At 46.1% G+C, this 27,510-nt stretch overlaps 2 protein-coding genes across 2 annotated transcripts in view; one reads left to right on the plus strand and one right to left on the minus strand.

Annotated features, from left to right (window-relative positions):
• Positions 1–1,430, plus strand: part of PLA2G12B (phospholipase A2, group XIIB) — an 11,163-nt gene extending 9,733 nt beyond the window's left edge. The window contains exon 4 of the mRNA XM_009325781.1: positions 1,312–1,430. Coding sequence (XP_009324056.1) covers positions 1,312–1,430 — 119 coding nt within the window. The remainder of the gene's footprint in view (positions 1–1,311) is intronic.
• A 5,003-nt stretch (positions 1,431–6,433) lies between these two features.
• Positions 6,434–26,902, minus strand: OIT3 (oncoprotein induced transcript 3). The gene is made up of 8 exons (XM_009325782.1): positions 26,534–26,902; positions 25,935–26,045; positions 21,896–22,018; positions 18,843–18,965; positions 13,878–14,038; positions 12,838–13,253; positions 8,315–8,414; positions 6,434–6,806 (listed from the first exon to the last, which is right to left on the minus strand). The coding sequence occupies exons 1-8, from the start codon at positions 26,775–26,777 to the stop codon at positions 6,618–6,620; spliced, it is 1,467 nt and encodes a 488-aa protein (XP_009324057.1). The 5' UTR covers positions 26,778–26,902; the 3' UTR covers positions 6,434–6,617.
• Positions 26,903–27,510: the final 608 nt, after the last annotated feature.

Below are 27,510 nucleotides of genomic sequence, written 5' to 3' on the forward strand. Positions count from 1 at the left end.
GTGGACTGAGATATAAGTGCTACAGGCCAAGTACAGTCAATCTTTCATGGTCACCTTTATCTACAGGTCCTCATGCAGCCAACCTCTTCCTATCTCTTCAGATTTTCCCCTGCCAATTTTTCAGATCCCTCTTCTTCCCTTTCTGCCTGCAGCAGTGAGGCCAACAGACAGATCCTAGGGAGTTAAGGTGGAGCAGAGCCCACGCTCCTTGGCCGAGCCAAGCCACCGCTGCCTGTAGTCAAGCAGGACTAGATTCCTCAGCATCTCTGACTTGGTTGCCGCAGGAGGCACAAGTGTCGCTAACACAAACAAACCTCTGAGCCATCCTCTACTCCCCTTGCTCTGCCTCCTCTTGCCTTGTGCTCTATACCTGCCGCTCCCTGTCCTCAGGGCTGCTCTGAGCACGTCCTGTCACACAGTCCTCCTCCTCCACTGCCATCCCAGCTTTTATCTGGGATCCTTTCCATTGAGTCACCTGGAGTTCAGAGAAAGCAGGCAGGGGAAGAGCAGCTGCACTCCCCTTACATGGGCACAAACATCCCAGCTGCAGCAGTGCCAGTTAACCAAAGCCTCAATTTCCCCACTGGCTCACTACAGCCTCTCCAACGCCTGCCGGCCGAGCAGACTCCTAAAGCAGCAGGAGCAGAACAAGGTGATCAGGGAGACTGAGACGGGAGAAGACAGTCCCAAAGGCAGGGCCTTCCCAAATCTATTACGCGTGTGAGCAATCAATGTTAGTGCCAGTGAGTAAACCCTAAAAGACCTGGTATTAACCTATTTATTTATTGACAAGCAATTTCGGGCCTGTGTTTTGGGAAGAGGAGGGGCTAGGAGTCAGACAGACCATATCAACAGCTCCGCTGCTGCAACCACAGTAGGATTTTTCATACTGGCTGGCAGCTGGCATTGTAACTCCCAAAAAGCAGAAAAGGTTGGTTAGTAGTGGCTATAGGCAACTGTGGGGAGAGGGAGCTGGGAAAGACAGTGGTGTGGAGGTCTTCTGGGAAATCTGCTTGGTAAACAGTGCTATTTGCAGTGCCCCAAACGATCCATCAACCAGAAAAGCCCAAGAGAGGCAAGAAAGGAGGGAGATTAGGGGGGAGAGAAGTTAGTGCCAGATTGGTGCCACCCTAGGGAGAAAAGAGCCCTCAGTTCAGCAGAAGGGAACCTCTGGATTTATAAAAATGCAATACCCAGAGAGAAAAAGACAGCCCACGCTTCCAACTGCAAATACCACACAACTCAGTGCAGGGCTCAGGCTAGGGTGCTTTCATTTGTTACTTACCTGCCTGATCTTTTCCTTCTCCGCAGCTTGTGAATCCGTTGCAGACACAGTATTCAATGCCGTCTGGACCCTGGGCTGCCGGCCCTTCATGAACAGCCAAAGGAGCGCCTGCATTTGCAATGAGGAAGAACGAGATGAATTGTGAGGAAGGACAGATTCCCGGCCTCCACGAGCCTGCTGCCAGGTCTCCCCTCTCCGATACAGCACTGCAGCACAGTGATTTCTATCAGTCCTCTGGCCTAGCATGGGATGGGGGGACCTGGGCCAAGCAATATACATCAACTACAGCTTTTGGGCAGCGGGCAGCAAAAGGGGAGACAGCCTGTGGATATAGGGCAGTGATGCCTGCTGTCCACCACAGATGCAGTTCAACAGCCCTACCCCTTTCCAAGTCCATCAGCCTGAATGATCCAATGCCAATTTTCTCTACAGACTCATCAGGAGAGGCAAGCAGGATGCAGCGCTGGTTATAAACAAGGGGCTTCACTTGTCTGTTTGCCTTAGACACACATGTATTAGCTTCCCCCGCCCCTTAACTCCCTAATTTGCAGTGCAAGGCATTAGGTTTCTGCAACCCCTGAAAATCCCAGTCCATGGACACACTATCTACATTTTTTCACCACTGGTGACAGACTGCGGAAGAGGGGTAATTTGCTTTCAGTATGTTGCTCACACCCATCCCTGACGTTTTCCATCCTATCATTACACAACCTGACAACCCTGCTTATTTAAATACTTGGTGGATCCTGAAGCGATTTAAAACATCCAGGGATTTGGTAAGCATGAGAAGGACTTTAAGTGTTTGTGATGCAGGCACAATTCATGTTTGGGCAGAAGGGGACCAAAGCCCATCACGTCTGAGATGTGAAATCACAGCAGTCTCCCACAGTCCCCGGAGAGGAAGCTGCTTTTCTTTTGCGGTGTCATCCAGATCTATTTAATTATTTTCCTCCTATATCATTTAACAAAGCTTTTCCCTTAGGATCCCTTTTTACTCAAAATGGCTGGGTATCCACCTCCATCTTTTGCACAAGGGAAACAGGAGGCTCACAGTTGTCTTGGATGAGATATTCAAAATCCTGGAGGCTTATCTGTCAGGTGGCGGGGCTTACATGCTACCTCTGTGGGACAGAGACACTGCCAGCTGAGGAGCAATCAGCAGCCTCAGACGGCATTCTTTCTAAAACATGGTTAATACTTCCATCTGCTATCGGGAGATCTTATTGCATGCAGAATTAGAATTTAAAGCGGTGTATGGAATTTCATCTACATATAACATCTGCAGACAGCTTTCATCTGTGTTTCTTGTTGAAAGAAAGTTGCTACTGGGTGCGCATGCCATGCCACATAAATACTTTAGCGACTTCTGCAAACATATTTATGGTTATGTTCTTCCATCTGCCACAGAAAAGTTAAGGCTACAGAAATTTGGTTTAACAAGAATGGAAGGAGTCTTAGTTACTTTTCTTCTAGATTGTGTTTAAATGCATGCATAAAGCTATAAATTATTTAAGCCCCGTATTCCTGTTCTTGCCAGTCATCTTTGCTTTACAGTGAACAGCAATGAGACATTCATCTGGCCCCAGATAGACTGAAACAAGAGCCCACCATTATAAGACCAGGAAAACAGAAGTGACCGCATGAAGGCTACTGGGATGTTTTTCATTAAGGAGAACCTTAATTTACACTGATCAGATGCCATGACATCCTTTCCTAGCTGTGCTAATGCCACTGGAGAGTGAATACCGCATTGCAAAGGTTCATCACAGTGTGTGTCTATCAGAGCATGAGGACAATCTGATTATCCATCTAAGAAACACATATTTTTGGCTAGGGATGGGAAGGAAATGTTCCTCGTTCCAGACACTTTCCAAACTTTGTATTTCGTTGCTGAAATGGTGCCTGTTGCCAGTTCTAAACGTGAGCATACTCTTATGATTAAATGACACAACTAAAAAAAAAAAAAAAAAAAATATCTATCTTGTCTACACTCAGTAGCCGACTGGCTGGCAAATGTCTTAAAGTGTTTTATAGTTCAAGTGATATCAGATCAAAGCCAGGCCAAGTAACTGATGACAGATGATGATATACACTGGAGAAATTGAAGGGTTCTGAACAAAATCTCTCTGTCCGCACACGGATGCTTTGGAGACACCACTAATATAAATCATAATTTCTTCATGCTTTCCACCATTCATCCCAAAACACTACAGATGGCTGCATGCAGGGCAGCTAAGTGCATTTTTCACTACAAAGTTAAGCTGTGGTAATCTGAAAAACCCCATGAGCAGCTCTACAAGCAAACTTTTGAACCTTCAAGTGATGGCAGTGACTCAAAAAAACCACCACATAATCCTGTGTAGGAGAAAACAGCGCATGAACTACAGTAAAACTTCTGCAGCCAAACTAAAAATTGCTTCCCCTCCGCGCCGCTCCTGCTACTCAGTGGTGTACAGCCACTGAAGCAGCTGATCACGGGACTCTCCAGGTCAATGCACAAACCCTGGGTCATCTTCATCTCCACCCTGCTCTGAACAGGAAGAAGACACTGTGCTCACCCGATGGCTTCCTGTTGACTTTGTGTATTGGCAGGATTATTTGCAACTCTTGCTGATGTTCAACCCATTCAGCCAGCGTGCCCTCTCCTAGTAATGGTTCCTCAAACAGCAATCTCTGTGTTTCTGCTGAGGACATAAAAGCAGGGACTAGGCTGGCAGGTAATAGGTGTTTACTCCTGGACATCCCATGTTCAGACTTTCACTTTACATCCTAAGAGAGAATGAGGTGGCGCCAGCCAGAACACCAGCCACACCCGTCGGGCAGCACGGATGCAGCTCGGACTTGGAACTACGGTTGGCAGTGCTGGTCGGACCCTCGGGAGCACTGGTCGGGTATGGTGCCTTCTCGCACACGCACTGCCTGCTTGTGCAGGGCATTTTGCTCCCACTCCATGGCGTGGCAGACCAAATTGAACAGACACACAAATCCCTTGGCTCTCAGATGAGTTTGGCCTTTGATTTCATGTCCAGGCTGTAATGCTGACAAAGAAGACAGATGGAAGCAAGAGGTAAACTGGGGAGAGCTAAAAGACTTGGAAAAATGGTTTTGTTTGTGCCTAGGAGGCATGACCTCTGCACCAGAGGAGGAATGGCCACAGGGCAGTGGCAGATAGTAGACCTACTATCGTGCTTGCAGAGCAAACTAAACACCTTCCCAGACTGCCCCATTCACACGGCCACACAAACCAGTGTTTCGTCCTCATTACTCTTACAGATTATTTAAGTAAAAAGCTTCAGAGCGGAAAGGCTGCTTTGTATGAATTTGTCAGGAAGAACCAAATAATGTGCACAATAACTGAAATAAGCTAGAAAATGAACCTCTTCCCCCACCACTCCCCCACATCCCTTTGAGATGAACAAAAACCACCAGTTGCCTCTCCAGAAGGCACCAGATAATTAATTTCATTTCCCAGCTCTTGTTTTATCAAAACATGTATATTTAGCAGGGGCTGCCTGAACAAACAAATGACAGCGGGAAATTGCCTGTGTGGTCCTAACGCAGACGTGAATCAGCAGAAGCAGGAGACGCACGGCAATGCAAGAAGGAGACTTTTTCATTTCTTTTTCTTTCTCATATGGTTAGATAACATATGAAAAGTATCGTTCCACTTATACCTACTTATCATCATAGAAACATTTTCATTTATTCTAACATACACACGTGCACACACGTATTCCCAAATTGGAAAAGCAGCCATGAAGCCATTTAGAAAAATCATGAAACTCCCAGCCCATCAAATGCCCACTCCTCACTGGAATCTCAGTCACCAGAAGAAATAAATCTGTGAAATGGAATATTGCTGAGGTGATTTGTGACTCCTTTCTAAATGGTCCCTTCAAGCGGACTCCCCATCCATTTGAGAGCAGCAACAAATTTTGGCCTTGGCAGCGATTTGGCTGCTTCCAACCAAAGTAGAAAATGGGTAGTGCAGACTAGGGGGGGCTTCCAGCACACCTCCAAACACACAGGACAGAGCTGCACACTGTGAAACTTCTTGCAGAAAACCTCATGAACACACTGCGGTGCCACAGCCAGCGGTGGAGACGGATCCTTCCTCTCTCACCCTCCAGCCCTGCCTCTCCTACTTTGTCCTTCACCGCTCGCTGTGCTTCCTTCCTTTCACACCACATCTCTCATCCTTCACCACACAGCGCTCCTGCTCCTGAATGAAGCCCAGAGGAGCCCGAGCTGATCATCCACTATATTTTCTTTGGAAGAAGTTTGACGGCCCAAAGGGATTCCTGACAAGCACGATGCTGCCACCATCACCAGTAATTGCGTCTCCAGCCAGCTCTCACCCACCAGGAGACTGCGAATGCACACAGTCACTCAAACAAGGCTGCCATGTCTCCTGTCACCAGGCTCACTGGGGACAACCTACCCACGTTACAAATGACTGCTATAAATACTTAATGTGCGTTCCTCTAATTCCTTTGTCAGAGCCACAGCCTCTCTAGACCAGGGTAATGCATTTCAACTTTCAGACAAAGACTTGGTAGTGGCACGCTGGTGGGGGGATGTTTATAGATGTTTAATGGTCTTTTTCTTACAATCAAGGTGCTAGAGCACTTAAGAAAGGCACCACATTTTTGGTGGGGGGAGAAGAGGGAGAACAATAATGATACACCAAATACAAGAGGAAAAACTGTTAAACTGCATGCAATTATCAAAAGACACTAAAAAAATCAAGTTTTATTAAATACCTTTTACTATTTAAAAATAACATTTAAATGTGCCTGTGATCGATCTAAGCTTTAGCTGCCTGTAATGACAACTGTTTTATAGGTCCAAGGAGCTTACACATTATGAGATATATATTTTTATACATTTTTTTATTAACGGTCATCCAAAATCTCAGCACATCCAAAAGCTTCAGCATTATTCACAGAACTGCATAGCAAGCACGTTCAGCTACGATACTATTTGTATTGTCTGATGAAAGAGGGTCTTGAATAACATTTGTTTAGTCAAGGATAAACAGTCCTGTGGAGCCTGCAGGTGGATGTAGGAAAAGACAAAGTCGTGTAGCACTTCAGGCCTGCAAAGCAAGGGTTGTTGGGAAGAAACGCAGGTAAAAACCAAACTGTTCTGCAGTCTGGGTTGCACTCAGAGGGCTGCCTCATGTGCCCAACATATTTCACAAATAATCATCACGCGGCTAGGGAAACAAGTCCTGAGGTTCAGGGACCCCTTGTTTCTCAAACAACCATGAAAGAAGGCACTGATAAGGAAGGTTGGTCTCATGCAGAGATGCTGTTGCAGTGGGTGGCTGTTAGTCGTCAAAGTCGATTCTGATCGGGCCACCTGTCAGGATGTGGTTTGCCACGTGACCAGATTCCTCCTCCTCCTCCTCCTCCTCTGTCGCAGCCGACCTGCGCACCCGTCTCCGGCAGCCCTGGGCGCAGCGAGAGCTCTCGTCCAGCGCCCCGCACACAAGGATGCGGCAATGCAAGAACACCTCCTGGAGGGTGACGAGACAGCAGGCCAAGTCAATGCACAGCTCTGGTAATCAGACTGGCAGCACTGCCAGCTCTCAGAGAGCACGAGCGACACGATTCCCGTGGTACAGGCATCTCTGTCCCCGCATCAACAAGGCCTGTAACCACCATCACCATCCACAGCCAAATTGGCTGCTCCATCTCTTTTCTTGTGTGCCCAGGAAAGGGCACGTTTTCCAGAGTGCCTGGCTGAGACCTCAGAGCATGGCGTCTGTCTGTTAGCCAAGGGCTAGACAGGAAATATGAAGGCGTGAAATGATCCTCCAGAGGAAGGGAGGAAAATGCCAGGATTAAGCTTGGAAGAGCTCGCATGGACTGGTAGGAGCTGCATGGTAGGAAGCAGGCCAAGAACACATGAAGCCTCACAAGGAAATGGACTGATAGAAACGTGTGAGAGAATTTGACACGAGCTGAGAAAACATAAAGCTAGGAGACTGAAGGGCAAAGGAGGAAAAGGCAGGTTGATGAGGAGCTAAGACTGGTAGTTGAGGGGAGAAGGAGAACACGAATGGCAGGGAGACAGCTGCCTTTTCTTTCTGCACAGTAAAGGCAGACAGTGACAGGATTGATGCTCTTTGCCCTCTAAATGACAAGGAGAGTAAGCAAGATCCCTGCAAGCAGTGGTTAGGGAAGCAAATATTTGTGAATATTTGGTCAATGGTGAGGTTTGAAGCAAAATCCATTGTACAGGCCAGGAGGATGCAGGTTGGAGGTAGCAGTGGCAATCAGACAGCCAAGCGAAATTTCTGAATTTTGAAAGATCTCATCCATTTTAACCCTACTGAGGCTCTCCAGGAGATGGAGAGACAGCTTTATGCCTTTTGGAGCAAGCAGCATTGGCTGAGCATAACAACAGTGACTGAAAGACCTGATTTCTTCTAGCACAGAAAAGAAAAGCTATTTGCATTAGGAAAGTGGCGTTATCATTCAACTGTCCTCCCACTACAAAGCTTCTGCCCCAGAGTGCCACCAGCCTGGATGGCCTGGTTTCACATTGAATTAAGCAGTATGGTGGCCTTGTATCTGGAAACCTGGTATCTGTACTCACAAGAGCTAGAGAAGGTATAAGGTTGAAGAGATCCAAAACTAAACTGTCTTGTTTTAAAGATAGGACACTGTGGAATGTGCCTAACTGCCCGGGTTTCTGTTTGGTGACTGGGAACGCTTTTCTCGCTCAGCGTACAAGGGTCTCCTAAGACTATCCTGGAAACAACAATGATTTTAACCTGCTATGGCATTGACGTTCCACAACTTCCTTCATATTTTATTTAATTTTAGTTGTTTTCATCACTGTCTCCTAAAGTACCTGTGTCAGGCTCCTGAAAGACACAACTGCTGGGACAGGCACAGCAGCATCTGCCTTGGGCCAGGCATTCCTCTCCTTTGCACTCTAATACAGACAACTTTGTGCTGAGACTCTCCAGTTAGATCAGGGCTGATGCAATGTCTAAGAGGTGGGTTTTGAGCTTACCTTGTTGTCTTTGCCCACGAACTTGAACACAGGAACCTGGAAATGCTTGGCAAGATGGTCCTTTGACGTGTACTGTTTCACCGAATCATCAGAAACGCAGCTGAGGAAAGCAGAGGGATAGGCTTTAATGGGTTTCCCAGAAATGGAAAAAGAAAGAGAAAAAACATCCCAGCCTATTTAACCAGAGAAAGGAAAGAAGGGCTTGGCTGTCTCAAGCTAAGCTACCATCCATGTTACTTCCTCTTTGGCCACAGGAGAAAATTTGGGAATGATAGGGAAAAACACCAGCGATGATAATAGCATCTCCAGACAACGAACAGCTCAGCAGCAGAGAGCTGGCAGGACGTGGTCCAGTCCCATCAGCAGAGGGACTGCCAGAGAGCTGCAGGCAAGTTTGTCCTCATTTCACCTTCCTGTGCAACAGTCTGCAGTGATCAACAGAACTGTTATACCATATATAATGTACTATGTACTTTCTGTATACACATATATATGCACATAAATCACAGTTAAAATGAATAAGCTGTTACCCACGTTACTAAAATATCACAGATTATACTTAAGAAAAAATCAAGATCTACTTTGCTTTACATCATTTACATTTTTCTTCCTTCTGAACTTGATCGGGCAGCTCAAATTCACTACAGCTAAAATTCATAATTTCAATTTCTCCATCACTAGCACTACACAGTCATGCAAGAGGTCACAGAACTGCAAGAAAATAAACTACTTTTATAACAAGTTGTATTTCAGGTGCAGCCTATTTATAAACTATTACAGCCTATTTAGAGTTTGACAGAGAAACAGCAAGACAAAAAGTTACGGTGACTTGATATTTACTGCTGCCTATTGCAAAGCTTTAGGCATTTTGAGAGGCCTACATACTACTTTTATATTGCATTATAATGCAGTTTGTCCTTTCTAGCAAGTTAATTCCAGAAATGTGGACTTCGCAAGATATTAAAAAAAAATGGTGGTGGAAGAGACAAGAGGTAATGGTGTGACAGCTGAAAGTCCTACTCTTGCAGCAACATTTAGCTTCCATCTTTGCACCAGAAATATGTAAGGCATTGTCAGAAATGCTGACGTTTGGCATGTTCGATTATCAAACAGCAGCAAACCCCACATCTATATGTAGCTCTGCTTTCACTAGAACACGTATTTGGAAATCTCTATGCTGTTCGGCTGACTCGGCTCCGTGGGTGGCAGCCTGCTGCAATCCTTCCCAGAATCACCCTTCTGCTACGTGCAATAGAGCAGTGTATGCTCATGGGAGCACAAAGCATTCGTCTGATCCCAGCATTATTTTCACCACCATGTATTTCTGTAGCTTTTCTCAGCCAGTGGAGGTCATGGTCTTAAGGGATATCCCTGTCTGCAGTGCTTGTCTAGTTAACTTGCCTGGGAGGCAAACATAAATGTCATCCAAGGGGAGCTAATAAATTAATACTGTGCATCTAGAAAAATTGACACAGATTCCTCCCCCTTGAGGCCAAACACTAGATGTTACTAAGTTACTTAGGATAAAATTGCTTTTAAAAGTAGCATTCCTGAAGGCATCTGATTGTAAAGAATGACAGTTAAAGAGTTTTCATAAGTGACTGGCCAAGCTTTGAGGCCATAAAGTCAACTCATAGGCATGTCCTCATTTGTGAGCATAAAAACTGTGATGCTTCTCGGACACTGGCTCAAACTGACTCCTAAATCCCAGGTTCTCCAAAGGTTCTCCACACTGGTGACAAGAAATCTACTGGTTTGGGGCTAGGGAGAGGGAAAATGGAAGAACAACAAGGAGGAACCAGGGATACGTGGAGCCCCTACCACGCCCCTAAGTATGTCTTACGGAGGGTTCCAACAAATGCATTGCGGCATGACAAAAAGAGCTCAGAAACCTCCTGAGGCACAGGGTCAAGCCCTTTCGCATTGTGCGTGGAGCCATACCTCGTCCCACCCTCCTAGGAAAACCCCAGACCCTGCTTCCCACCTTGGAGAGGTGAGAAGGGGCAGGGAGCACAGGTGTGGAAGGAAAATGAGTGACCCTGGTCAGGATATGGTGAAAATAACCCTTTCCTGTTCATAATGTGCTCAGGTTAGGGGAGCAGAGAGTGGCTGTGCCATGAGAGCTGTGCTCTGACCCTCTTACTGGGGGGTTGCAAGGTAGAAAGGAGGGCTTGGAGAATAAAATAACCACCTCAGCCTACAGATGAGAGGCAGCCCGAGGTGTAACGAGATGAGCCTTGCAATGGAACTACCTTAACCACGTCATGCTCAGATAAATCACAGCTCCTGACCCCATCAGATTACAACAGATTGCCCTCAGTGACATGACCTTGCTCCAGATGCCCCAGAGAGCTGCGATGTTTATCACCTATGCAATTTGTCAATGCCTTTTATTTATTTTTGTTCTGAGAAAGAGCAAGAACAAGATCAGAAGTGGGAGAGCTGCTTTGGGGCTGGCTGGCTGGGCTAGCAGCAGTATGGGGTATTACAGAGACTGCAGGGAGGGATCTGGGAAAATCCTGATTTCCAGCGAGGTCACATCAGCACAGGGAGAGGGTTGAGGTGTCCCACAGAAGGCAGCTCCCACCTCTTGCTGAGTAGAGATGGCAGGGAATTAGCAGGGAAGAAAGCAGGAGAGAGAATTTTCCCATCCATCAGTCTAAGGTATATCCTCTCAAATTTAAACAGCGTTTCCCTCTGGAAGCTACAGTTAACTCCTGCAGGTCTGATCCTACATAATCAAACTGATTTAAAAATCCCGTCTTTATTGCCGTGGGCTTTTGGGGCTGGGTTGATGGAAGGAAACTGGGTTATTACAGAACTGTTTGGAGCAGAGACAAATCAGCAGTGTATTCAGCTGATTTTACTTTTTAATTGCTGTGAGCACACAGAGAGACAAAGAACTCCAGTTAGCTCAATCGCACACCATTAGCCTTTGGTCTAAGTGAGCGGTCCAATTTAAATACAGCACAGTGCACGGGGGCTGGCATGTCTGGGGACACTGGGGCCCGCAGTGACAGCTGGAGAGCGGAGCAGGCGGGATGAGGCTCCAGCCAGCCGGCTCCAGCCCACTTCTCCCTTCAGTGAAGTTTTAATGCCCTCTGCAGGATAACAGTACCAAAGGGGCTGCTGGTGCCATAAATCCTCCAGCTAGTGCTGTGGTGAATTCAAGAGATGACATTTTCTGCCTTCTCTGTTCAGCTCAGGTTTTGGCCACTGTTTTGAAGCCCATCGTTTTCACTCATGGTGGGAAATGAATGAATGTTTGGAGCCTTGACTCTGGGAAGGGTACACAGGAAAAGCCAAGCCAGGGAGTCAATAAATCAATCCTTCCATTACAAATCTGCTTATGAACCCCAGAAATGTCCAGGCACAGAAGAACTGCAGCCTAGGATGGAGGGAGAGGCAAGCTAATGCTGAAACCTTTGTCAGAAGGAAATGAAAACGGGATTTTTGTGTACTGTACTCTGCAAGACCCTTCTGCTACAAGACAATCACATAGGACTTGTCATCACCAGCTGTAACAGTGGATGATTTAGCCTGGCAGCTGAGGAAATAATTGTTGTCCTCATTAGATGGTTTGGCAGAGAGAACACAGGACTTATATGAGCACAGTCCCTTGACTGTTGGGCTATGACACTTGGGTACGTCTTAGATATTACTTTGGTCGGACTTTCCTCCCTAGAGGATAGCAGACTGGCTCCCAACTGGAACATTTCCACAGTGTTGTCTGGTTAAGCTGCCAGGCACTGCTGGATGCAAACACTCCACAGCAACGTTGCACCATGGCACTGTCATGTTAGCACCCAAACAAGTGTCTGAAAACAGGGGTCCATCTTAGGAGCCACAGTAGAACCCACAGCAATGTTCCCCAAACCTCTGACACAAAACCTGTTACAGTGAACCCACAGATCCACCCTGAGTTTTTCACTAGCATATCCTGGAAAGATCACTAAACCCAAATGCCTCAGAAAATTACAGCCAAACTGAGGGACCCTAAACTTACTGTGTTGACAGGCATCAGAGAGACAGCAAAGCAAGGGGAGCTCCTGGAGCTCCAACCAGGACCAGCATGGAGTCATCTGGCTCGTGCTGTAATAAGGCCATGATGGGAAAATTAAAAAACTTGCTCCAGTTGCTGCAGCGGCTGCATGGCAGTGGCACATAGCCATCGGGGGGGTTGTGCCGATTGGTTTGGCACTCTGCAGGCTGGCAGAGAGAGAATATCAGGAAGGACATCTTTTCTACTGGAGCCAACTCAATTATGCACAAAGCTAGTTACAGGGAAACATGTCCTGTAAAGGCTGCACTTGGAGTAACCTCTTTCACTGCTTCCCATTGTTGCTCCCAATCACTTTTGATAGGACAGGTGGTTTCAGCTTGATGGCCTGGCTGCTGGTGATTGCTAGGAACACAGCAGACAGGCTGCTGTGGGGAAGTGATAGTTTCCTGTGTCACACAGGCAATGCAACTTGGCCCCACTGCCAATTCCTGTCTAATAGCCAGCAACGGAGGGAACTCACCCATCTTGAATCAGGTAGTACTTCAGGATCTCATCGATTTTTGAGGTGGGAGTGGCAAAGCAGCTCTCTACCAGTGTCTCTAGGCCATTGACATGTACCAAGGGTTCAATCCCAAAGTACAGAGAGTCCCGAAGCTTGAGGGTGGGAAGAGCACCCCTGTAGGGTTCATCAAAGTCTTTGTCTTTGAAGATCTCAAGGGTGAAGGGAAAGATGCCCTGGTTGCGGCTCATGATTTCCAAGGGTGAGTTCTTGAGGTTGGGCACATAACCTTCGGAGATGGTGTACTGGCGTGGGAACTCACAGGTCACCGGGATCAGCAGCTTGCTGGTGCGGACAATGATGTCCCCATTGCTTCCTGGAGTCTGCTTTGGCAAGCCAGTCACCAGATTGGTGGCAATGATTTTATCACTTATTACCTGCAGCAAAGAAAGGAGTTTGAGGGAAAGGGGAGATCATTGAGAAAGACTGCTCTGAGTTCTGACTAGCAGCTGAGTTTACCTTTTTCAGGAAACTTAGACATAAACTAGCCACTGAAAGTACAGCTTGTGAATTTATATGCTGCACCCAGAATGATGTTCATCCTTACCTATGACCTAAGGGCCTTTATCAGTTTGCTGTCAACTTCGATGCACTGTACTCCTGCATAAAGCAGAGGAATTTGCTTCCAATTGCTACCCATCTGCTAAGATGAGCTCTCTGGTTCCTGACCAGTTGCCAGTATAACCTTTGAAACATTATCGGGGGACTAGATTCTGTCTCAACAGGAGGGTGAAGAGTGACACCACTTGCACTTTCTGCACCCAAATGATGGTGAAGCTGCCTCTGTGAAGCGCTGGGTGAGCAGAAAACAGTACCCATGCTGACAGACGCACACCACTGGAGAGGAGATGGAACAAGGTCTAGTCTGAGTCCAGCTGCACGGCAACACAGGAAACTGCTCTGATGGTACAGCTAAATCAACTTTGTTCCCCAAGTAAGCCATAGCCAAGTCCCCAAATCTGAGAGATCCCAAGAGACAGGACAGCAATGGCTATACATACATCTACAACAGTGCCGCAGGACTTCAAGGAGAAATGGATGTTGACGTGAGTGCCATTGGATACTCCTTTGCAGGAAGTGTTGATGAGGGAAAGGTCCAGGCCTCCAACCAGGTCCTTTGGGATGCTCACCTCAATAGAGCTGGACTTGCACAGCACTGGAACTACAAAAAAAGTCCCCAGAAAAACAGTCTGCACTACAAAACTATCAGGGAGTATCAGTGTCAGGGAGGTAGGGAAGGGCTATACCAATTACTACTGGGGGAAAGAAAGGGCAATCATATGCTACATTTATGATACCTTCTAACCATAGTAATCTAACTACCTATCTTACATTCCCATCTACACAACACAAACCTCCTGCGCTACCACTGCCCCAAATTCTCCTGGCGCAGCAACACCACAAAAGACGATGAAGATGACCGCTGTACTTGCAGCAGAAACTTAGCTATGCAGTATTTCCAGCTATACTTAATACTCAGCACAGGTTTGATAGATATCTCTTGCACTGATATGTCCTGGGAAGAGCCTTTCCCAGATATGGATATCAAATTCACAATGCCCCAGGCAAAGTCATTTTTTAAGACCCTTTATCAGGTTTTACATCAAACCCAGAACATGTCAAAACAAGGCAGAGTAATTCCATATAGATGTCAAGCTAAAATGGAAGAACCTCAAAATGCCGTAATAATATTTTTATAAGCAATAAACGCAGCTCCGACAAACCAACCCAATTAGCTCACTCATTCCACCTCCTTCCAGCCTTTGAATTTTAATAGAGATCTCCATGTGAACTTTTTTTAATTAAAATTTCATTACATAAGAAGTGGAGAAAACAGAGATTGGACAAAATGAAAAAGGAAAAAAGAGGGAATAATCTTCAATGAAAAAGTAATTGCTATATATATTCCCTGGGTGTATATGTATCTATTCAGTTAGATACAGGACAAGCATACTGGTGTATATATTCTGGTCTCTTCTCAGCCAGAAAAACAAACCCCCTCCAGAATTTCCATTTATCATATTTTAAAATCACATGACAAAACTTTTTGCAAATATACTAGTTCCCCAAGCTTTTTCCTAAAATTAATTACAGTCCCAATCCTTGACATTCATATGATCTGCCTTCCCTTAGTTTTGATCAAGTTAATTATATAATCCAGGATTCTAGATCCAGGATACGAGGCACACTGCTAAAACATGTCTTTTACGTCCCTTAAAAAAATTCTCATGTCCCAGCTAAGGTTATTTGTAACAGCTACTGTGTACCTGCAGGGAGTATTTTTTTATTAAAAGTTAATATTTTCAAGGTAATATGCTAAAATGTATGCAGCGTGCCCAAAGCAATGTGGTCTCATAATGACATTGCTGGGTTAGAACAGAAAATTAAAGGACTAAGAATTACCTTAACTTTTCCTCCATCCGCAGTAGAAGGTAAGCGGGAGTAACCGAGCATGTCAAATGGCAAAGCTTACAAGGGGACGAAGGGACTTTGAGAACACAGTGCAATGCAGAGATGAATACCCTTTGGAGAACTGATTGGCTCAATTTGGATTTAAAGCTTCACTGTTCTAGTGACTCCTTGATGAATTAGAAAATGTAATGCTTTTATAAAGGTGTAATTCAGGGCAGAGAGTTTGGATCACAACTGCAATTCTCCAAAGTTCAGGACCAATTTGGTTGAGGCTATCTCTGTTTCTAAATGTCTTTGATTGTCACAAAGGGGAAGAAAGAGGAGACACCTATTTAACCTCTGCTCTGGCACTGCAGGAGTTGTCTGTGTGCACTCCACCACCTGGGCACAGAAACAAGCAAATGAGACCTGCGAGCAGACCCACTTTTGATTCAAGCCAACTCATCACTGTTTGGGAAAACACTCTGGGAAACTCCTTATACTAACCATCTCAGAGTAACTGGTAATGTAGTTCAGATCACCCTAGACATTTGTACACAGAAGAGTAATCAATACTGACTGAGAACAGTGTTTCAGTTCTACCAATTTAACAGTGGTGCTGCAAGCAGAGAGACTGCGTTGCATCAGCGTGATTCAGCTCTGAATAGGCCTGATACCCCCAAGACAGACTGCCAGCAACAGCATTGTAGGGGGAGCTGAAAAGGAGCTGGCAAGGTAGCCATGACTATATGCCGACATGTTATTCCAGGGCAAGTGATGAGGTCCCGACTGCCGGGACTGAGATGCACAGCAGAAATGAGTTATCCTGTGTGCCAAGGAATCCTTTTTTATTCACAACTTCTTGCATCCGTTCAGAGAGCTGCACTCTCCTGACTTGCTGTTAGCATCCATCTCTTGTATCCCTGCCCTGGGCTCACCCCAGCCTGCGAGGCTCCTGAGAGCCTCACCCCAGCTTTGCCAGTCAGACATTTCAGTTCTTCACCTTCACACACCACAGAGCACCTGTAAGTACTGGGAAAGCCCCTCCTCATTACCACTTTAAACTCTGCTATGCACCAATGCCTGCAAGTACCCTGACCCTGGTAGGAAGCTTCTGTGGCAAGTCCAACTCTCATTTTGCTGTCTGCTATTGTTGGCACCACGTTCCTTGTCCAGCCTGTGGCTCCTTCCTTGGCCTTTCAAAGTACACCTGCTTGGAGCAGGGGTTATCTTTTTGCACAGACTGTTCAGTAGAACAGGCTTTCTGATGCTGGGGAGCCCTGAACCACTGCTACAAACACAAATAAACTACACCATTGTACCCTGTTTAGCTGCACACAAGGCTTGAGCATGGGAGAGGGGAGAAAAGCATTTCACCATCACACTTCAGAAAGAGATGGGGTACTAGGATGGCCTGCAAAATTCCAAGCATTTCGTTAGCTGGTATCTTTGTGGGAGAATTGCAGCCAAGGCTGTGATTTCTGTGGAAGATTATTAATGTTTGTTCTGAATGTAAAGGCAGTGCAGGGGAGGGTTGATAGGCTGCAGATCCAATTGCTTCAGGCAACTGTGCCTGCCGTGCACTGTTAATTGTACCACTATAAACCTGATTAGATGCCATAAAAAATGGTGAGGTACAGTTCCAGATATATTCTGTCATATCTGCTCAAAATTGCAGACCACTGCGTGGGGACATAAATTCATGAAATGCAAAAGAACAAGCAATCTTGCTTTATGAGATGCCATATCCCGAGCCCCAGCTTGGCACCCAGCAGTGCTGCTGCTCTCATTAGCAGCCTCAGAAGAAGAAACACTGGCTGGGAAATGCATGGCCTTCTAACCCTGCTGGGGTTGCCTCAGGGAGCCAGGATTGAAGAACTTTGCTCTTTTTTGGCCTGTATCCATCAATCAGACCTTCAATCAGTAAGTATAATCACAGCTCTTGGAAATCCCCTTCTCCTCCTCCCCACCCAGCTCTGCTGGAGCAGTAAGCACTATTGAATCCCAAGTGTGCAGTGCTCACCCCTGAAAACAGTGCCCTGCATTTCTAAAAAGCTTAAAAAGCAGAAATTTAATCAAGTGGAACCATTCCAACTTCCTCTCTGAGGCATACCTGCCCTGCCAGCCACCATGAAGTCTGGATCCATTCCTCTAACTGATGTCTGGGCACTTTGTAACACATCAGACTACAGGAGATTCTGAGCACACCAGGTAACACCAGCTCATTGGTATTATCTGAAGTGCAAGTGAATTAGCCCATGACAGACTCTCTCTTATTGCATTTTAGATCCTGCCCTAACTATGGCCTGAGTCCAGCCCAATAGCAAATTCTCATGGAAATGTCTGAAAGCAACCACACAGGTTCTTCATGGGGCCACCAAGGCAGAACACAAGCAGAGAGCTATGAGATCTGTCTCTACCAGGGCAGTACCATGCCTTTTCCAGCTTTGTGCTGAGCCTGGCAGGTCTAAAAAGTGGCCAGGCAAGTCAGATGAGGCCCACCAGAGAGCATTACCTCTGCCTTTCACAAGCCCACATAGCTCTCCTCAGCACACAGTTTAGACTGAATGTCCCTTCAGCAGCAGATCATAGTAGACATCTTCTCTGTAAGACACAGGCTGCACAATGCTTTCAGCACCTCAGGGGCTCAGCTAGCTGTGGGATTATGAGACCCAGAAGAATCTTGGGTCCAAGACCTGGCTTGTAAGAAGCCATTTCATGAGGAGCTACAGGCCCTCTGCTTAACTCTCAATGCCCTCGGGAACTTCTCCCTGATCCTCTGCTCCCTGCACTCACTGCTACAGAGCTAAACTGACCCCTGGGAGTCTGGATGTATTTGCAAAGGAAATCTCGCTCAGCTCTTGCAACCCAAAACAGGGAACATGTTTATGCCATGTGCATGCTCCATGTGCGAGTGAGTTGGCAAGAAGAACTCCCTGCATACAGGAATGGAGTAAAGTTCAGATGGAAGGTCTTCCAAGGATAGCATTGCCCTTGCTTCTATGCAGCAGAAGCAACAGTCAATTTTCAGATGCTATCTTGGGCACTTTTCAAAGGGACAGCAGAAACACCTAGTATCAGAACTAGTGCCCTGCTTCAAGACATAGGAATGCTTACCGGAATGGCTACCGAGATATTTGGGCAAAAAAAGCCCTTTCTCTTTAACCCCATTCTTGGAAGGGACTGAACCACTTTAGCTGAAATTTTAAAAGCCGTTTGAAGCATGGAAAATTTCAGTTCTAATAGCATAGATCTGTCAAAGGCCTACACAGCTAAAGCAGAGCAATATAATGGGAGATGTTAAGCAATCTTAATTGTAAGTGAACACTGCCAAAACTGCCTGTGATACAAGATGCACCCAGCTGGGTCCTGTGTCTCTGTTCTCCTGCCTGGTTAAAAGAGCAATGTCTCCAGGCTCTCAGTTTTGGATGATCTGTCATTAATGACAAAGCTCCATTAACCAAACTGGAAAGGACAGACTAAGGGAACACAACAAAAACAAGAAGAACAGTTCCTTCAGACATACTTCTGACTTCCAGGGGACAGAGGCTGTGAGGGAGATTTTGTTGACCTACCTTGGCAAGTGTGGTTGTCTTCTGACAGAACAAGTCCTCTCGGACATTCACATTGGTATGTGTCTTCCACTTCAATACAGGTATGGCTGCAGCCTCCATTGTTATTGTGACAGCCTTCAATTTCTGGAAAGGAAAGGAAAATCAGCGCACCTTGCTCCTCAGGCAGCTGTGTGGCAGCTACGCAGGCCCCAACATAAACTCCTGGCTGACTCACAAACAGTATGACCAACGCAGAGCTCAAAGGCAACAGCACGGTGAGAGCTTGCTTCTAAGAAAATGCAGTGGAAACCTATTTTTAATTGTACAATTTCCTGTGTTTGTCATTTCACCATGAAGTTAACAAGAAATTCTGTGAAAAAGCTTACCAAATTAAATCACATGCTATAACTGGCATACATAAGAAGGCTGAATAGGCAATCTTCAGCTTGGCCCTCTGTAACTTCTGAGACGTCCCCTTAAACTAAATTTTTATGTTGTTTCTTACTTCAAAAAGGTGGAAGGAAAATCCTCTTAAAACTTCTACCATGTGGAACCATACTCACTCCCTTAGTCATAACCAGAATTAAAGCCCTGAGATTTGCAGGGGAGATGTCTTGGGGAGGACAGACTCACAAGTAGCCAGCTCCTGTTCCCATCAGGGAACACCACAGAGAAGATGATTCGCTCTTTGCCTGTGGGTTTCCCAGCTGTGATGGAGGGGGCATACTGGATTCCTGCATCCCCTTTGTAGGCTGAGGATGAAACTCTGCTTGTAGGAGTTTGTTTAGCAGGAATTTTGTTAGTTTGTCAGTTTTAGGCTTAGAGGTTGGCTGCCCTGAGGTGCATTATCACAGGGACAGAGCAACACAAGTTCACAGTGTAAGGTTGATTCCCCTCCTAACTTTCCCCCATTCTAAAGTGCAGAGGAGAGAGGGCAGCACAGGTAACTGAGGGATGTCATGTCTTTTCTTACATATTTTCTGTTCAGGTGAGGCAATTCTCTGAGGATCTGTGTTTTTGTGTAAAACTTATTCCTAGCCACCACAGCTGCAGAAAAGAGCCTGACAGGTCATCGAAATAGATTTTCAAATCTTCAGAATGTAAGGCAAGTAAGGCCATTTCTGGTTGTTGTTGGTTTTCTATTATAAAGAAAATAACAGAGTATCATGATTTAAAAAAAAAAAAAAATCTTCACTGCTTAATTTTTTTAACCCTTTGGGATGAATACTGCTAGATGTTCTCAGTAAAACAATAGTACATGTAATATAAACAAATAATAAATACAAAATATTTCTCCCTAAGCCGGCCATCAGAAATGACTGTGCTGTTTTCACTGAAACGTAAATAAAAGAATAGAGATCCCATATTCAACCCTACACATTGCATGGAAAACAACAGCCTGAACACGTGTCAAAGTAATGGGTAAAGCATTATAAGGGAAATTCTGAGATACTCTTAACCCTACTCAGCCTCACCAGCTCATGTAATCAAGCTAAATCTCTTGCATTTGTTCTTTTTAGCAACAGCTGTGAGGTAGCTCACAAGTAAATCACATACTCTAATGGCTCACAAAGCTGAGGGCACATCTTTAGAAATAAAACTCACTAACAAGATTGTAAAAATCCCCAGCAGCACTGTTAAACTCATGAAAAGCACATCCTTCTTACAGAAGGGGAAATTAAATGATATATCAAAGGCCCTAAAATCCAACTTCGGCAACAGCAGAAACAAACGAGTTTCCAAGCACAGACTATTCCAGCCCTGCCAGAAGAGTGCAGTGCTCAGGAATAAAAACTGCTGTGTAGCACAGCTGGTTTACGTGACAACCCACCAGCTCAGTGCTGGTTGTGGAAGGGACAAAGCCCACAGATCACTTTCGGCCCCACACAACAAGTACTTAAGGAGCACTCTGCACAGCAGCTTTCCCCAGGGAAGTGTCATTGTCTGGATGACTGATGTTTTATTAACAGAGCTGAGAGAGATTTTCACAGGAGTGAGATGAAACGTGCTTTGGTATCACAGAGGGGGAAAACAGGGACAAAAACTGCAGCTTGGAGCCATCTGTCAGTGAACCATAAAGAAGGGTGGAGTCCAGCCCAAAAATACAACGGCAATCCCTCTCTCTCTCTCTCCCCGCACCACGGATGTCTACCACACAGCAGCTAATGAAAGGTTGCATGCAGGCTGCAGATATATTCAGTTCTGGCAATCAGGTAGCTCAAAAGTGAGGCACATCTGTAGCTATTATTCTTGTCTGAAGCCCCACAGTATCTGCGAACATACAACACAGCAGCTTTGCCTGTGAGGGGCCACAGTGCTCTTCACAGCTGACCACAGAAAACATCAGGAACAAGTCAATTTTTGCTGGATTTTCATATTTCTGCTCAAAGATGTTTGTACATTATTAGTGACAACAGATCAAACTTACAATTTAGTCTTTAAGGCCCTGCTAAGCTACCAGTCTAAACTCATCAAGGGCTTTCAACCTGGCTGTGCCACCACTGGGAAGTAACTGTAGCAGCTGCACACAGCAGAGCCCACAACTAACTACTTACAAAAAGCAGTCAAAATGTAGCCCTAATCTCAAATCTAGCTTCTGTTTACAGACAGGCATCCCCTCCTCCTCAACCTCTATCCTGGGAGGCTAAGCGATCCTCATACTCTAGTCTAATGTCATGACATTACCCCATACCTAATGCTAGCTGTCAAAAACCAGCAGTGCTAAATCTGCCCCCACACAACTGTCATACAAATCTCCAGAGCCAAATCCCAGCAACTCCAGCAATAACTATTTCTGTCTGGACAACCAATCTTCCAGATCCATTGCTGCCTCTCTCTCCATGGAGATAAATACAAGCAAATCCTAACAGAAATGAACAAGGCTGGGAGAACACCAAGGAGACTCTTCTCTGCTTGATTAGAAGGGTATTTCAGTAACACCACCACTGGCAAGCACAGAAGTGATATGAGTGACATTTAATCCCAGCTGCAAGGAGCCAAGAGAGAACTAGTGCTGCAAGGGAAGGGGAATGATTTATATCATTTCCAGCAGACTGTGATAGCAGAAACCTCACCTTCACAGGTTTTCCCGTCACTTCCCAGTGTGCGCCCGATCCCGCACTCACAGCGGTAGGAGTTCTTCAGGTTAACACAAAATTCACTGCAGCCTCCGTTGTTCTGCTCACATTCATTTTCATCTGCAAAAAACACACTGTCAGAACATGCCCCCTAGTAAACACATGGCTGGCAAAAAGCGGCTGCTACATGGGAGCACTGGTGAGACCATGGACTGGCTTTCCTGGCCTCATGACCTGGATCAGAGCAACAGAGATGAGTGACCCCACTAAATGCTAAAGACCGCTATCTACTGACAGTAGCAGAGTGTTTTGCCATGCTGTGTCTAACTCAGGAGCAAAGCAGACCTGGGGGGAAAGACAGCATGCACACAGCAGCCATTTCAGAGTGAAAATGGACACAGTCCCACTAGGAAACTTCCAAACCAGTTCCACACACTGAGGGAGTTCATGTTTTCATTTATCTTCTCATCCTAAACTATTCTCCGCTCACAAAGACATTAAAATGAAGTTAACATGACTTCACTGCATGGTAAAACTAGATGAATACCAGAATCAGTAAAAAATAAACCCTATCTATTTTTGTATCACACCTGCTACTGCTACATGTGGCCAACTACCCTACAGCGATTTTAAATGATTCAACCCTTATTTCAAAATAAAGACACAAGAATGAAAAACAGCTGTAAACGTATAAACAAAGCTGAAATCAAACCGAAATATTTCAATGAACCCCATGAAGCTTCCCCAAGAAAAGTCATGACATAAGAAATTTCATCGTTTCAGCTTCTTGCCCCAGCTCTGACTGCTCCCTGTCCTGGAAAGCTCAGGTGTTCTTGCAGAACAGAAATGTCAGCTCACCATGGTGAAATCTAACCTGGGCACTGGTGCCGCAGAGGCCACCACAACCATTAGCTGCTCAGACACTCTGTACCAAAGATGAGACGAAGAGCTCAGTTCTGAGCTACTCCCTCTGAGGACTCAGCTCCTCACTGCCCCATGACAGCCCCCCCTGCTCTGCTCTGCTCCTCTGCTGCCCTCCACAGAGGTAGGAGCTGTGGCTCCTACCTTTCCAGCTCAGAAGAAAGAGGAGTGCCTGAGCTGGCATCCCACACTTTCTGGAGCAGACTCTGGATAAAGGTTGCAGAATAACCTTGTAATAGGCCTGGACTGAGTTTTTCTAACCTAAAGCAATTTACCCATGAATAGCACCTGTGTCACGTTTCTGTGCTGGCTGCATTCAGCTCTAGATTAGAGCCCTCCAGGGTGCTGAGGGCCTTTATTGGGGAAAAAGCACAGCATATGCTTTTGAATCTCTTGGTAAAGCTCTGAAGATTCCTCCTAATTTGCTCTGTTTTAAAGGCTAAAGTTCCTCTATGTCTGTCTTTTTTTTTGAAAGCTACTTTGTTCTCTGAGATTCTCATTCTTCAACCTGATTTAATCTCTGCGTGCAAAAAGTGAATCAAATAGAGAGGAAGGGACAGTCATTGCTATTGCTGAGCCACAAAACTAACAATTTCTCTTAGGCAGGCCAGAATGCTGAGGTTATCAATCAAGGTTCATATGGGGTTTCACTAAAATAGTTACCATTTACTACATGTCAGAAGCTTAAAACCAAGGAAAAAGGAAAATACCATTTTAAGAGACAGGTCAGAGATGAGCTCTCTTAGGTGTAAGTGGTCCCACACATACACAGTACCCGCAGCTTGCAGCTGGTGGTGTTGCCTCCTTCCACAAGCGACGTGAATTGAGTATTTTTAGCCAAAGAAATGGCTGGTACCCTGCTTTAGGAGGCAGGAAGCACATCCAGGAGACAGACACAGACACTTACCTTTTCACACATGTGACAAGCTCCACACTTCCCCATCTAACAATTAAAACTACAGCTGCTTAAAAACAGAGGGTGAAGAGGGAAAGGGCTACTGGCAAAGGCATAGAGATGCTGTTAGAAGGTCCTAGAGCTTGGCTTGGTCAAGGGCTGTACCCAGCAATTCACCTTGCCGGTCCTCCAAGTTCACACAGCAGACCTGTCCCTGCTCTTCTGCACCAGTGACAACCAGCACCTCTGGGACACAGGCTGGTTTTCTTGAGACTGGGTCGGGAGAGTGCTGAACTGATTTTAACCGTAGCTTAGTCCAACATGGATCCAGGTATTCAAGAGGTCAAAGGCAATGCACTGAGTTGGTGGATCCATGATGGAAAGTCAAAGACCTAATCTAACCCCTAAGTAAGTTTGCAAATGAAAATATAACTTAGGATCAGCAGTTCTGATCCGGGATTCAAAGCATATAATGTACTGAAGAGAAGTCAGCCTAGCACAGGGAGGTTCACAGGCAGAGCTGCTTAGCATTGCTGCAGCATCTTCAGCCCCCCTCTCAAGGTGAGCTGGGAAAGGAAGAATATTCTCCATATAGGAAAGGCTAACACAGATTTGTTTGGTTTCTCTGGAAGGCCGGCAAGGTTGCTCTCAGATATGTGATTGAGCAATTACTCAGCACAACAGAAAGTCATTAGAAAGATGAGTGATCCATACAACAAGAGAGGCTACAGGTAGGTAAACCAGTGTGATTATTACAGCTGAGGTGGTGTGCCATCTGGTTATCATGAAGAGAAGCAGCAGTGCACAATTCCTGCCCGGCCTGGCTGTGAGGGGATGAAGGCAGCTCCAGCACATGCAGACAGGCTCAGGACTCCTGCATGCCTCCCTGCTGCAGGAAATCCTTTCCTGCGAGCCTGCCACATATTTATTGAGTGCTGGTGCTTGTCAAGGGCACTTTTGTGCCTGGAAGTCTTGCAAAGAAGCAGCCAATAGATACTTTTAATTAGCTGAGAGAGCTAAGTCAGCCACTCTCACCCACGGAGATGTGGAGCCGCTTTAGCAAAACCGTTCTGTAGAACCGGTGTGAGCAAGTGTAAATCTGCAGCAGGGCCAGGCTGCTCTCTCCACAGGTTGTAATGACTGCGGCCCCTACCCTGATGCCCACAGACATGAGGAGTGTGAAGAAAGAAACCACCCATGCCTGCTTTGTCAGCTATGGTCCGTATGGAAGAAACTCATCTGCCACGCAGCATGCTGGACCAACTCTGCTCTCAACTTCTCCACCAAATCAAGCCTCAAAGACAAAGATGAGATGGCACTTCCCCTGAACACTAGCACCCCTTCCTCCCTCCACACCACCTCTTCCCATCCATCAGTGTGGCTCTGCAGCACCCTAACAGCCACCCCTTCCCAGCCCCTTGCATTGCCCCACAGACTGTCTTCTCCCTAAGACCTCGCAGCCCAGGTGCTCTCCCCCTAGCACCACACACAACCATAGCCATCCTCCCCTCAGGGGTTCATAGGGATTCCCTCACAAATCCCCGAAGCCCATGTTCCCCACTCTGTTCTCACTTACAGCCCCCCACCTCCCTCCTGGTCATGTTAGTCTCTGCCAGTGCAGTCACCAAGTGCCAGCCCCCTGAATACCACCTTGTCACACTGCCTAGAACCACTGAGGCTGTGCTGTGACCTGCAATCCTTTGGCTCTCCTGAAACCCCAGGTCCTGAACAATGCCCCACAAGGGCAATAAGTATGGTGAAGCTTAGTGGATAGCCCTACGCCAGCCAGCAAAACTTTTCTTGGAGAAAAGAGGCATTCAAGAGAGCGGGTGAGAGGAAATCTCTAATCACAGACTGCACAGCCGTTCCTGAATACCAATGAAGCTGTACCGTGATCTTGCAAAGAGATTCTGCTACCAACAGCAAAGCTGCTGCCTTCAACAGCTGGACCATGCAGAAAGCAAATCTAGCCTCTGTACATGTGTAGCTCTAGCAGCACCAGAATGTATTCAATCATGGGATGTCATATCTCACCCTGTGGGGAGAGATCTGGAACCATTTACATGTTCCCCTCTATTCTAGGCAGCAAGGGGGAAAAACTCCTCTCAGAATACTTTTCCTTTCTTATACTGCTTTGTAAGACGATGGATTGAGATGCGAGCAATGAAACAGAGGGGAAAGAAAGCATCAGTAACTGACACAAGTTATTTTCACCCTTACCAAGACATGTCTGTCCATCAGGTCCTAGTGTTGTCCCCAGGGAACACGTGCAGTCACTGGTGTCCAGGCAGGCGCCCTGGCAATCCACCACATCACAGATGTCATAAAAATCTAGGGCATGGCAGGAATGTTGTCAGCACAAACCACTGAGCATACAACGAAAATACTGTATTTGTACCATCAGCTTCACACCCTATGTTTAGTCCATCAGTTACAGACCTAGCCCACATTAGGAAAGCTGAACTACTGAAGCTGATGAGAAACAATCTAGTTTAATTACTGTAAGTCAGAGATGCAAATTTTGGCTTTGGTAGCATGCCAAGACAAACCACCGGGCCCACAGAGAGCATTAAATCACTGCGGCCAGGTCAGCTACGGAAGATTTCCGCTAGCTGAACAAAGGCTAGAATTCACGGAGATGAAACAGTCTAAGTGATCTTTTATAGACAGGCCACCATCTGCACTGCATCACCTGACATGCTTCTGGGTAAGAAAGCCAGAAACCAGTCACCACCTCTCTCAGGTATACAGATGCTCACTACCTCTCCTGCATCCGGGGATGAATGGGTTTCAGAAAAGCAATTTCAGCAGTTACTTACGCCCACAGTATGCATGGAAACAAACGCTAGGCTTGGTTAAGTGATACACGTAGTACCCGCCCGGACACGCCTTGACGTCAATTGTGGTATTCCAAAGGCAGCAGTTCCCATTGAAGCTGGCACAGGCTTGGCGTGGGACGATGCCATCCGACTCTCGCGGGTGGCTGCCATTCAGCCAAATGGGAGCATGGGTGCCACAGTGGTTCTCCGGGATGCAGAAGGTAGGCATAGCATCGCCAGCCATGCCAGTGAAGCGATACCACTCCCCGTCGATTTGACTGTCGCATGTCGGCTGGCCGTGGGAACCATTTATCTGATGATCTGTGTTCCTCCAGGGCTCATTCAGGCTGATGTAGGCAGAGCAGGGGTCCAGGGCTGAGACACATGCAGCAAGAGACAAGAGAGAACATCTGGTAGATATCAAATCAAGTTGTTGGCTGATAATTGCAAGGAACGCAAAATAATTTCTTTTTCTATTCTTAACAGAATCATTGTGATAGATAGAGATCCTCGGGGAGAAACAGCGATACCAGCTAACTAATTGCCTTATGGAAAATTCTGACAGCTCGGCTTAAATGTCTTGGAAGAAAAAGTAAATTAACAGAGCTGTTACAACATTATGCAATAGTCTGACTTGCTGTTCAGCTGCTGTAGAGTACAACAGGGGAAAAAAATGTAATATAAGTAAACTTCAGGTCCAGGGAGTGATTTTGCCATAGGAAATATGTCCTGGGAGCACTGAATCAAGCCTAGGACATCCACCCTTTGGTCAAGTGCTAACTGAGCACCTGCAAGCCCCTTCTGAAGTCTGGTAACTCTCCCACAAGCCTTGGAGAAGAAAGCCAGATTTCAAACAGGTTATGCAGCCTCTTTAAAAAAAAATCCATAGTCCGTGTCAGCCCTCACAGTTGAATTGCCATAACCACAAGCCAGAGATCACCTTGCAAAGTACCAGTTAAAATGTGAATTGCAAGATG

This window comes from Pygoscelis adeliae, unplaced genomic scaffold (assembly GCF_000699105.1).
Source record: "Pygoscelis adeliae isolate BGI_AS28 unplaced genomic scaffold, ASM69910v1 Scaffold4, whole genome shotgun sequence".
In the NCBI taxonomy this organism is placed as follows: domain Eukaryota; kingdom Metazoa; phylum Chordata; class Aves; order Sphenisciformes; family Spheniscidae; genus Pygoscelis; species Pygoscelis adeliae.

Excerpts from the sequence above, each read along its gene's own strand:
- OIT3 (XM_009325782.1), bottom strand. The coding sequence starts at position 26,777 with ATGGCTGGCGATGCTATGCCTACCTTCTGCATCCCGGAGAACCACTGT. Across the intron at positions 13,254-13,877 it reads CCTGCGGCACTGTTGTAGAT|GTAATAAGTGATAAAATCAT; the intron begins GTATGTATAGCC and ends TCTTTGCTGCAG. Across the intron at positions 6,807-8,314 it reads TCGTGGGCAAAGACAACAAG|GAGGTGTTCTTGCATTGCCG; the intron begins GTAAGCTCAAAA and ends GTCACCCTCCAG.